The sequence below is a fragment of the Rana temporaria genome, chromosome 9 (genome assembly GCF_905171775.1).
Source record: "Rana temporaria chromosome 9, aRanTem1.1, whole genome shotgun sequence".
In the NCBI taxonomy this organism is placed as follows: domain Eukaryota; kingdom Metazoa; phylum Chordata; class Amphibia; order Anura; family Ranidae; genus Rana; species Rana temporaria.
Window position 1 is genome coordinate 107,243,962 of NC_053497.1, and position 12,438 is coordinate 107,256,399.

General features: G+C 39.0%; 1 protein-coding gene across 2 annotated transcripts in view; it reads left to right on the forward strand.

Annotated features, from left to right (window-relative positions):
- Nucleotides 1–12,438, forward strand: part of COL5A1 (collagen type V alpha 1 chain) — a 255,317-nt gene that overhangs the window by 208,862 nt on the left and 34,017 nt on the right. For both annotated transcript variants that reach the window (XM_040324092.1, XM_040324091.1), the window contains exons 54-63: nucleotides 243–296; nucleotides 371–478; nucleotides 562–615; nucleotides 2,196–2,249; nucleotides 7,365–7,472; nucleotides 7,590–7,643; nucleotides 7,754–7,789; nucleotides 7,910–7,963; nucleotides 8,075–8,336; nucleotides 8,762–8,874. In XM_040324092.1, the coding sequence (XP_040180026.1) occupies nucleotides 243–296; nucleotides 371–478; nucleotides 562–615; nucleotides 2,196–2,249; nucleotides 7,365–7,472; nucleotides 7,590–7,643; nucleotides 7,754–7,789; nucleotides 7,910–7,963; nucleotides 8,075–8,336; nucleotides 8,762–8,874 (897 nt within the window). The remainder of the gene's footprint in view (nucleotides 1–242; nucleotides 297–370; nucleotides 479–561; nucleotides 616–2,195; nucleotides 2,250–7,364; nucleotides 7,473–7,589; nucleotides 7,644–7,753; nucleotides 7,790–7,909; nucleotides 7,964–8,074; nucleotides 8,337–8,761; nucleotides 8,875–12,438) is intronic.

Below are 12,438 nucleotides of genomic sequence, written 5' to 3' on the forward strand. Positions count from 1 at the left end.
TTTCATTAATAGTCCAGGTAACAGGTGCGGAACTAGTGAAAAAGGGTCTGTAGAGGTGCACACACTGAATACCGTTCTAATTTTAGACACTCATATACAGATGAGGGGTGGGTGTTTCACAAGATTATATATTTTTTTTAAAAATATTTTAGCTAGAAAAAACATTTTGAATATATATTGATAACTATGTATATAGTGGTTTGAATAGAGTTGCGTTTTCATGATTTTTTTTGTCTTTTTAGGGCCCACCTGGTCCAGCAGGTCCAGAAGGACGACAAGGAGAGAAAGGGGGAAAGGTAAACTGGACTTACTTTTGATGTATTCTTGTGAGTTTTTATCACATACTAATAACCAATTTTTTCTAAACAAGGGCGAATCTGGCTTAGAAGGTCCTGCTGGCAAGACGGGTCCTGTTGGTCCACAAGGCCCTCCTGGAAAACCTGGACCTGAGGGTCTAAGAGGTATTCCTGGACCTGTGGTAAGTACTCCTTTACATAGAGGTCACATGCTAAGCTTCATCAAGTGTCAAGTTATATAAAATATAAAAATATTTTCTTACAGGGTGAACAAGGTCTGCCAGGATCAACTGGTGCTGATGGCCCACCTGGTCCTATGGTAAATTATCAACTTCATACTATATTCTTCAATTCTTACGAATATTTACTGCCAAACATGGGGATAACATCACTGTTGTATTATAGTGACAGGTCTGCAGGGGATTATATATTAACTACTTCCACTTTCAAACCCATACACCCCTAAGGCTCAGATCAGTTTTTACATTTCTGCTATGAACCAGTTTGTTCAGTGATAACTTTGTTAATGCAAAATAAAAAAAACTTTTTTTTTCAACTTTGATAACGTAAAATTTTTTAAAAAAATAACTTTTTTCTTTTTTGACCATTGTTTGTTTAAAAAATTGTGTTACTGTAGACTAAAAGTATAAATATTTTTTTTTAAATTTGTCCTAAAATGACACTAAAATTATCCCGGTACAAAGCAAAAATTACCAAACAAAAAAAGTTTAAATATTAATGGTTGATTAAATTAAAAAAAGGAGGAAAATAATAATTGTCACAATTGCTGACATCAACTGCAGCTCAAAGCTCATCCCATTAATGACTTGCAGCAATGACTTGACAATACAAACCTAAAAAAAAACAATTTTGACAATACATGTGCTACAAATGGCCAATCATACACAGTAGAGTTTATGGTTAAAATATGTGGGTAACAAAGGGATAATTGTTATAACATGTGGGTATCAAATGGGCAATCAAGGGTATTTATATTACATGGTAACAATACCTTGTGCTCAGGCAGTGGGCCAAATGGTTAGTAAAATAAGGTTCCTTATGTTCGTCGTCTGTGGAAAAGGGAGAACCTCTTTCCATTGATGACCCATGTAAGAAGTATTCTTCCTCCTACTCAACACCAATGTAAGGGGATTTTTCCTCCCACTGACCACCAAAATGAAGGAAATTATTCTTTCCACTGACCACCAATGCAAGGGAGATTTTTCATCCCAACAACCACTGATATAAGAGGGATTCTTCATCCCATTGATCACCATTGTATGGGTAATTCTTCTGTAAGATGCACCTCCCCAGCTGGTTGTATCCAGGGCAGAGCCTCTGTCCCGCCCCTAGGTACACCACTGCTTCTACATAACTCCACATTAATCTTAACAAGTGTAATATAATGTTCGACAACTTGTATAAAGGTTATTGAAGATTAACACATTTTAAACACCAATTTATTCAGTTAAAACCCCTTAATTGTACTTGTTTTTGCATATTTACCATTTTATATCACTGTATATAATTGTTCTGGAGATTTTCCAAATTATGGAGTCCGTGGATAAATTAAGTTGATATTAGGGTCCTTCAGCAGGTATCCTAGGTTTCAATAGAATCTTCCTCTAAAATTAACTCTCAGCAACATTCTATCTTGGAAAGCGTTGTTTTACTTTCTGTTTTCTGGAGTCTGGGTCTTCTCTCTATTTTCCACTGTGCTTGTCCTTGCAGGTACATGTTTTTATTGGTACTTTTGGTTATATTTGGTCCAGAACTCACTAGGTTTTCTATCTGTCTTTGGCATCAATAGAGGTCAATGAGACTGTTGGAAAGTTCTCATTATTAGGAGTTACGGTTTTAAAACTACATTATCTTTTATCATTTTTTTTTTTTTTATAGGGTCCACCTGGTTTGCCGGGATTAAAGGGAGATTCAGGTCCAAAAGGTGAAAAGGTAAGCCCTATTTGGTCACTGATCATGAATAAAAAAGTGCCCGTTTCCAGTACACAATAGAGAGTGCTGTTTTGTGTCCTGTGATGGCCTTTACAATAAGCAAACATAGTGGTAATCTTATACTGCTCCACCAGTATGGCTGGATTGAAGGCTCCAGGCCCTGAGAAATGTGACCTTTCAGTGCAGTATGTTCCCCAATACTGTTTGGTTGTAGCAATCAAATCCATTGTTGGCTTCTAATTAGTTAAATATTCACAGAATGCAGCCCATAGAGAAGAACCAGAGCTTACAGAATGGCCCTGGATGCCATGACTGGATTAATGACAAGGGGGGGGGGGGTGGGCTCTACACCATGGTCACAGATGGCAATAAGGATTTTGTGGGGGCGGGGGTTGGTCAAACCCTACCTCTCTTCACCCAAAATAATAATTACAAAAAAAGTAGACACTCGCTTTTTTTTTTAATCAATACCAGTTTTATTTAGAGATTTTCAATACATGTATACATACAAGACCATCCTTGTAAGCAACAATTAGTGGAGTGGCCATTAACATATTTGACAATATCCAGAGCTCTGTCTGACCAACTATGTGTCCTGTCACGAGAGAGCGAATAGTTCGTACTGCGCATTAGCTATATAAACCAGTTAAGTGCATGGAACAAAATAAACATTTCAGTGCAACAGTGTACCAATGAACAATCTCGAGTCACTAGTGGGCTCACAAGAAGAAAAAAAGAATAAGAGAAAGGGAACAGCAAAAAAAAAAAAAAAGAGGGAGGAGAGAGAAGAAAGGCAGGGAAGAAGGGGGAAAGGGAATGGGATGGGATGGGAAGTCACCAGTTTGGTTCGACTACCTGGTCAGGATGTCTCCTCCCGACAGTGCCACAGCTCCCAGACCTTGTCGTGGGCCTCCAGTCTGTCGTGCATTCTGGCTGTCATCTTCTCCATTAATTCCACATCCTTAGACACTCGCTTTTAAGTACATTTACACCCTAACTGGGTGACATTTCCTTTATGATAACTGCCATACTTTTTTCCTTTATATTTGTACTTCAGTGCTGCTCATGTACTTCAGCCTTTTTACCCACTTCTTATCTGTATGCATGTGCTGCATGTCATTGCTCAGGACAGGCTTCCTGTTGATGATAACCTGCAGAACATGCCTGCAACAATGAATTTTCTGTCAGAGTGATAATCCCAGAACAATTGGGATAAAGGCAGTGTTGTCATCCTATAACAGGAAGTGCCTGTACAAGGACCTTTATGGTCGAATCCGCTGAATATGTTTTTAACAAAGGCTGCAAACACACAGAAGATACAGATACAGTAGTTGTTTGAAGTTACATACAAATGTTAGATTATATTAGATTTTAGTGATTGGGTTTAGATATACTTTGGGGATCCACAGCATGAACTGAAATGTCTACAACTGTGAGAACACAATCCTAAATTGGCAAATTTATGGAGACACGTACAGTAAAACTTTGGATTGCGAGCATTTGTTCCAGAAACATGCTTGTAATCCAAAGCACTCTTATATGAAAGCAAATTTTCCCATAAAAAAATAATGGAAACTCAAATGATTAATTTCACAACCATTTATTCATAGGTCCTTCAGTTTATAGTCTATATAAAAAGATTACAAATGGAAGCCTCCCCCAAGGGGATTAGAAGCAAAATCCAGCAGGAGCTACAGAGTATAATAAAGAATAGAGACACCTCTAAGTTTATCAATATGGTTACATTTAATGAAGGTAAACATTTAGCAACTCACATGGTTGATGATAAAAACAGGCACATCTAAGTATGCAGGCATCCGGGGTAAGGGCCGGTTCACACTGCTGTGAATTCTATTGCAAATTTAAGCCTTTGCGATTGCTCAAATTCGCAAGTCTTTTTACTAACATAGTTTTCCATGAGTGCCGTTCACATCAAAGCATTGCGAATCTAAGCTGCGTTAAAAAGTGTCCTGTGCGAGTTTGATCCATGTGCGATGCAAATTCAGCTCTATAGACTGGCATTCCCTGAAATCTCGCCGCAAAATCGTGTGATTTTGAAGTCACAGTAGTGTGAACTGGCCCTTAAGCTGTCCACATAGACCATTCCCCGCACTGTCGGCTTTCACTGCTATCAGTCTGCAATCATGATCAGGAAGACTACCCTGCAGTAGAGCGATCTGAAAGCAAACTTTGAAACACTCGTGGAGTGCAATGTGGAAGAGATGATGGCGGTAAGGTGGACGGTCTATGTGGATCGCTTTACCCCAGATGCCTGCATACTTAGATGTGCCTCTTTTTTTTAATCATGAGCCATGTGAGTTGCTAAATGTGGTACCTTCATTAAATGTAATCATATTGCTACACTTAGAGGTGCCTCTCTTCTCTTTCATACTCAGTTGTGATATGACGCTGCTCTTATATCAAGATATTGCTTGTATATCAAGTCAAATTCAATTTAAAAATTTTGCTTGTTTTGCAAAACACTCTCAAACCAAGGTTTTACTGTATATATTTGAGATATATACTAGAGGGGGAGAGGGAGGCATTATTTACTGACAACAGAATTTGGCTAGTAACTTCAGTTTTATGTCACATTTTGGTCTTGCACTGTATATTTGCATAAAGTCATATTTTAGTTAGATAGTCCTGCTGGGCTGGTACTAACAGTGCATGAAAAGAGCACTTTTGGTAGATACAACCAGGCATGGCTCCCATGGAAACCTAGTAATCATAAAGTGTATGTAAATTCTATCAACTTCTCTTATTTGCTCCCCTTTGTTCTGTTATCATTGCAAATGTTTTGTTATATCTGTTTGACAAGAGCAAAAAATACCCATTAATGCATCTCGAAATCCTGGGCTTTCCGTCTGTGCCGATTGTTGTTAGCATTGTTCCCATCCATCTCTATGAGCAAAGAACACCTATGCCCCCTATGCTATGAAGAAGGGTATGTGTTTTGTGGTCCTTTACTAAGGAAAAAATAAACCAAACTGAGCATGTGCAGAGTGCACCCAAGGCTATGTACTATCAGCAGATGGATGGGGGACTGTGGAAGAAGGGGGGATATGAGAACACCGAATCAAACAACCTTTTTATGCAATGTGCAGGATTAACCCCTTCCACAGTGAGTATAACAAGCATTAGACATGTACACACCGAAATATTTTGTTTCGGAATTTCATTTTCGTCCGATAAATACATTTATTTTGTTACTCCCGAAATTAGTTTTTATTTATTTAGTTTTTCGTTAAAAAATGCATTCATCCAAAAATACAAATGAATTAAGGTCCAATCTGTCATTGAAGGCTTATGGTGTCTGTCGAATGTTCTAAGAAGATTCGACGGAATCTTTAAAAAAAAAAAAAAAAATTTGACGGAGCAGCGAAACTGTACGTACATTTCCGGTCGAATGTTCTGCCTACAAGCTATAGTAGAATTCTAATGTTGTATGACTAATCATAATTATATTTATAAATTATTATTACTAGTCAACCAACATTAGAATTCTTCTATAGCCTATGGGCCGAGCATTTCACCATAAATGTCCGTTCGCTGCGGTCGTATGTTTTTAGCTACTTCGTCGACTCTTCATGTCTCTCTAATGTCGAATCTTTTCTCTCTATGTCGAATCTTTTCTCTCTATGTCGAATCTTTTCTCTCTATGTCAAATCTTTTCTCTCTATGTCAAATCTCTTCTCTCTATGTCAAATCTCTTCTCTCTATGTCAAATCTCTTCTCTCCATGTCAGATCTTTTCTCTCCATGTCAGATCTTTTCTCTCTATGTCAGATCTTTTCTCTCTATGTCAAATCTTTTCTCTCTATGTCAAATCTCTTCTCTCTATGTCAAATCTCTTCTTCATGTCTCTATAATGTCGAATCCTTTCTCCTTAATAATATTGGACGAATAGAATTAAGGTTTGTTAAAACGAGAACGAAAATACCTAAAATTCGGACTAAAATGCATTCGGACAAAAACTAATAATGCACATGTCTAACAAGTATGCTTTACTGCACATACAGTCTGATTTTACTGTTGTGGATTCAGTAATAGACATGTTTTCGTCCAAATGTATTTTTGTCTGAATTTCAGGAATTTTCCCGTTCGTTTTAACAAAAACGATAACGAATCTGCAGAATCCTAAATCCAAAAGATTCAACATGAAAAATGCTTTATTTTAGTTTCTTGCCACAACAGTTGGATATACATAGAAGATGCGACATGCCGGTGACAATAGCGATCTGTGTCTATCGAACCTGCGGTCGAATGTGCCTAACCTAACTCTATTAGTCCAAGATTATTCGATGTAGAGAGAAAAGATTTGACATTATAGAGACATGAAGATTTGACAAAGCAGCTAAAAACATACGATCACCACAAACGGACATTAATGGTCAAATGCTCCGCCCATAGGCTATAGAATAATTTTAATGTTGGTTGACTAGTAATAATATTAAATAAATATAAATATTACTAGTCATACAACATTAGAATTCTACTATAGCTTATGGGCTGAACATTCCACCAGAAATGTACTATCGCAGCGTCATACAGTTTAGCTGCTTCGTGGAATCTTCTTAGAACATTCGACGGACACCATAAGCCTTCAATGACAGATTCAACCTTAATTCGTTTTTTTGGACGAATGCATTTTTTAACTAAACAAAATAAATAAAAAACGATTTTCAGGAGTAACTAAATACATTTATTTTTTGGACGAAAACGAAATTCCCAAACAAAATATTTCAGTGTGCACATGTCTACTTAGTAACACTTTAAGTCTCATCTCTCTGTGTGCTGGAAAGAACATGCCTTAGAACTATTCAACATTTATTAAGAGCACTTGCGTATTACAAGGAATAACATTTATACATAAGAAATATACCTGGCCTTATGGCTTGTACATTTCTATCTGTTTACTGTAGTGGCATTGTTTTCTCTTATAAATGTATTCTTGAAATCAGTATAATTGTTTTTTACTTCTGTGAAATTAGCGCTTACACAATTAACTCCTGTAAATTAACATCATCAATCAGCCTGCATATTTTTGTGAGTCATTTATAAAATGGGGAAACCAGACAAGCCGTTAACTACTTTATCTTTGTTTTTATACTAGGGTCATCCTGGTTTGATTGGTCTGATTGGACCTCCAGGAGAACAGGGTGAAAAGGGAGACCGTGGTTTACCAGGTCCTCAGGGTTCGCAAGGGTCAAAAGGAGACCAGGTAACGTATACTTTCTGTTTTTGCCTAATTTATGGCTGAGTATATACACAAATTTGAAAAATCCTCAAGATAACACCGCTAAATTTAATTCATACAATAACCTTATTATCTATCTAGGGTATTTTTGGCCCATCTGGACCTGTAGGTCCCCCTGGTCCTCCAGGATTGCCGGTATGTTTTCCTAAAATACATTTATATTCCAAGAGTTTTATTGGTTCTCGATTACATTGCAAGCAAAAAATCTATGTTGTGGTAATTATCAGTTGTGATATTTATTGCAGGGCGGTCCAGGGCCAAAAGGTGCTAAAGGGTCATCAGTAAGTATAATATTCTGGATCTTTCTTGGTCTTAAACTGCTTTTTCAGTGGTTACATTCGGTCAGCGTTTAAACTCCCAATTTATATTTATAGCCCTAGTAATGATGTCTCCCTTTCTAGGGTCCCACTGGTCCCAAGGGTGAGCTAGGTATTCCTGGTCCCCCAGGCCCTCCGGTGAGTAATATGCTTATGTATTGTAATCTGCAGAAGTTGTCAGCATAACATGTATTATCAATAATTGTTGGTGACACCTATAGTTGTGTAACATTACAAATTCTATTGCAGGGTCCCCCTGGAGAAGTTATACAGCCACTTCCTATACAGTCATCGAAGAGAACCAAGCGAAATATTGATGCCAGCCAAGTTGTGGATGAAGGAAATACTGACACAAATTACATGGACTATGCAGACGGCATGGAGGAAATCTTTGGCTCTCTAAACTCCCTAAAACTGGAAATTGAACAAATGAAACACCCATTGGGCACTCAGGGTAATCCTGCCAGAACCTGCAAAGACCTACAGCTTTGTCATCCTGAGTTCCCAGATGGTGAGTTCAATTAGAACGATTAAAACATAATTGTAGAGGATAAGAATAATGTTGGGCATTCTACAACTGAAGCCACTGTTAAAACAGAAAAAATGTTACACTATCCAACATACATTTGAAGTCAATGTTGCTAATAATATGAAACATGCCATAGGCTGTCATTGCTGAAAACTTCTTTAGAAAAAGCTTTTTCGCTGGCCTTAATACTTTGGGGCTATATACCCGAAGGAAATAACCAGCACTTGAAGTAGGAACTGAACACGCATCTCAGATATAGATATGTGACTCGGATCATCACCACGGTCAGGCAAATTTAATTTTCAGAAATATTTTAGCCACAATAGCCCTTCCTCATCACAGCTGCTTATGGCCCAGTTTACAAGGCAATGTTGACAGCCTTTTTGCTTTTCTCTCCTCTGATCTAGGTGAATATTGGATTGATCCTAACCAGGGCTGCTCACGAGACTCATTTAAGGTTTACTGCAATTTTACGGCAGGCGGAGAATCATGCATCTTTCCAGACAAGAAGTCTGAAGGAGTAAGTGCTTTAAACTTCCTTTGAATCGTGGCTTTATCAAGGCTTGAAATGTCTGGCACCAGCAAGGCTTGGCAAGAGAAGGAAGGCAGAGAGTCCAGTATTTTAAGATCACTAAATTAATTGCATCCTCTCCCCAGACACTTCACGTCTAAGCTATTGACTGCCTGGGCCTGATCAAAGCAATCAGCAACAGAGGACAGTCAAAGTGTGTGTTAATATTGCTCAACACTTCAAGGCCCTCTCTATCGATAACACCAGCTGGGAAAATCCACTAGAGACCCAGCACACTGGCTTGTAAAAACAAAGGTTATCTAGTCTGTCCTGTGGCAGTCTATGCAGTTTTCAAGACCTGATGGTCAAATTATCTGTTTATGCCTGTGATCAGTCAACAAGACCTTACAGTGCTGTTACATAAAATAATGTCATAAATTCTAAGTAAATGGTACAATTTATAATGCTTGGTCATACTGACTGGTGAAAATGTTAAATATTTGCATAGGATAGTACATTTACCAAATGCTAATAAAGCTTGCAACATACTGTAGTACATGTATGCAAAAAAGTAGCAAGAAATGTTACATTTCTTTTTCTTCTTAAAATCGCATCAGTTGACCTAGTCCAATCTACCGTAGTATAAAACTAAAGAACATATGAACTTGTAATTTATCACCAACAAGCAACCATGGATTTATTTTTTTTTAAACACGAAATATCAGAAAGCAATTTAGGCTCTACCTCACCCATTTATATTTTAGATGGGTGTTGAGAATTAAACCCTCCCGAGAATGTTTTATATCTTTTAGGGATTCTATCCGTGCTATCTGCTTGGAGTTCCTGGGTCTGCACACCTTATGTGGCCACAAAGGGCTCCCACCATCCCTGCTAGATTTTTATTCAATTTATGGAGAGGAGCTGGAGCACTCCAAGGTGGCCATAACACCTGATTGGCATTGAGATCTCCCTACCATATTCCCAACTATGTTGCCGTCCGGAGTATCCAAATCACATAGGAAGCCAGCTAAAATAGCACTTTTTACTGGGCTAAACCATTAAATTACCTACAGATCATTTAATAAGGTAGCGTGAGAACTGCTATTATGAATTTGAAGCCAGTACTTTTGTAAAAAAAATATTTTTTTTATAATGAACATTTGAGTCAAATAATTTAGCAAAGTAGAGCAATAATGTGTACAGGGTAGCTCTACGCAGCACCAAAAACTTGGCTATAGTGAGGCTACTGATAGAACCTATTAATCACCAATTGAGGGAACAATCTCTGCACAGTTGACTATACCCTTATAACTTTTTCTGCAGCAGTATAAGCGACATGGTTGAAACCGAAAACCTTAAGACAATGGGGTTGATTTATTAAAGGCAACTCCACTTTGCACTACAAGTGCACTTGAAAGTGCAGTCGCTGTAGATCTGAAATCAGGGGAAACTCTGCTGATTTTATCATCCAATCATGTACAAGCAAAAATGCTGTTTTTTATTTTCCTTGCATGTCCCCCTCAGATCTACAGTGACAACACTTTCAAGTCCCCTTGTAGTGCACCGGTAGTGCAAAGTGGATTTGCCTTTAGTAAATCAACCCCAATGCCTTGTGTTATACCTCGCTGTCCATAGGATTATTATTTGAATAGCTCTGCCTGTGTCAGCTCTCTCCCTGCATCCATTACATTTATTTTATAGCCCAATGGATCTTTATTTGTTTAATGCAAGCAGTCAGCTGTTTAAAAGCACAAAGTGCCGACAGCCAGCTACACACAACAATTGTTTTTTTGTTTTTTTTTGTGCAAAAAAAAACTGTCAGCTCTGGTTGGAGACACTGTACTAATGATCCAACATTAGTGCAGCAATCTCCCTCGCTGAGCTGTTGTGTTCTCCCCCGCCAGAACACTCCAATCAGCGCTGGTAGGTAGGTAGGTCGGTCGGCTGCTGGTCTTACAACACGCACATTTGACAGAAGCCGGCCGAATGAACAGATAATACATACATATTACATACATATAAGCCGAATGTCAGATGTTTTTTTTTTTTTACCAGCATTCAGCTTATGTGTACGGGGCTTAAGGAGACTATATTAATTTTACAATTTGTGTACACTCACTAGACCTTTCTGTCACTCATAAATTGGGCACATGGCCAGTTTTAATACTCTTGTACTCTGGCATTTAAATTTGAATCAGTAGGTAGTTGGAGGCCAAATGTGTGACAACAATGCCCACAACATTACGAGCTGTACTGATGACACAAAACAGGCGAGATTCATAGGTTTATGCTATGTGCCTTACCAAATTCTGACCCTCCATCTACATGCCATAAGAGAAGTCAAAACAGCAATGTTTTTCCAATCATCAGTTCTTTGGTGATCCAGAATCCCCCGCAGTCTCATTTTCGAGTTCATAGTGGACAGAAGAGGACCTGGTGTGGTTGATCGCCTGCTGCTCTGGTCTGTTATCTTTAAGGTTCCTCATGCTGGGTGTTCAGAAACCGCTTTCTGTACAGCATCCCAGTAAAGGGATGTTATGGAGGAAGCTGTGGACTTCCAGTCTGCCTGAACAAGTTTGCCTATTTTCTATGAACCCTAATATATATACACACTGCTCAAAAAAATTAAAGGAACACTTTGAAAACATATCAGATCTCAATGGGCAAAAATCTCATGCTGGATATCTATACTGCGATGGACTGGCTAATGTGTTAGGAAAGAAAGGATGGTACATCATTGAAATTAAAATTATCCACCTACAGAGGGCTGAATTCAAAGACACCCCCGAAAATCAAAAAAATTATGCAGCAAGCTAGTCCATTTTCCTAAAATGTTATTGCAACTCAAAATGGTCCTCAGTAGTTTGTATGGCCCCCAAGTGCTTGTACGCATTCCTGACAACATCAGGGTATACTCCTAATGAGACAATGGATGGTGTCCTGGGGTATTTCCTCCCACATCTGGACCAGAGCATCACTGAGCTCCTGAACAGACTGAGGTGCAACCTGTCGGCACCGGATGGACCGAAACATAATGTCCCAGAGGTGTTCTTTTGGATTTAGGTCAGGTGAGCATGTGGGGCCATTCAAAGGTATCAATTTCTTAATCCTCCAGGAACTGGCTGCATGTTCTCGCCACATGAGGCCAAACATTGTCGTGCACCAGGGGGAACCCAGGACCCACTGCACCAGCGTAGGGTCTGACAATGGGTCCAAGGATTTCATCCCGATACCTAATGGCAGTCAGGATGAAATTGTGTAACCTGTAGAGGTCGGTGCGTCCCTCCATGGATATGCCTCCCCAGACCATCACTGACCTATCACTAAACCAGTCATGCTGAACGATGTTACAGGCAGCATAAAGTTCTCCAAAGCTTCTCCAGACCCTTTCACGTCTGTCACATATGCTCGGGGTGAACCTGCTCTCATCTGTGAAAAGCATGGGGCACCAGTGGCGGACCTGCCAATTTTGGTGTTCAATGGAAAATGCCAATCCAGCTCCACAGTGTCCGGCAGTGAGCACAGAGCACACTAGAGGACGTCGGGCCCTCAGTCCACCCCCATGAAGTCTGT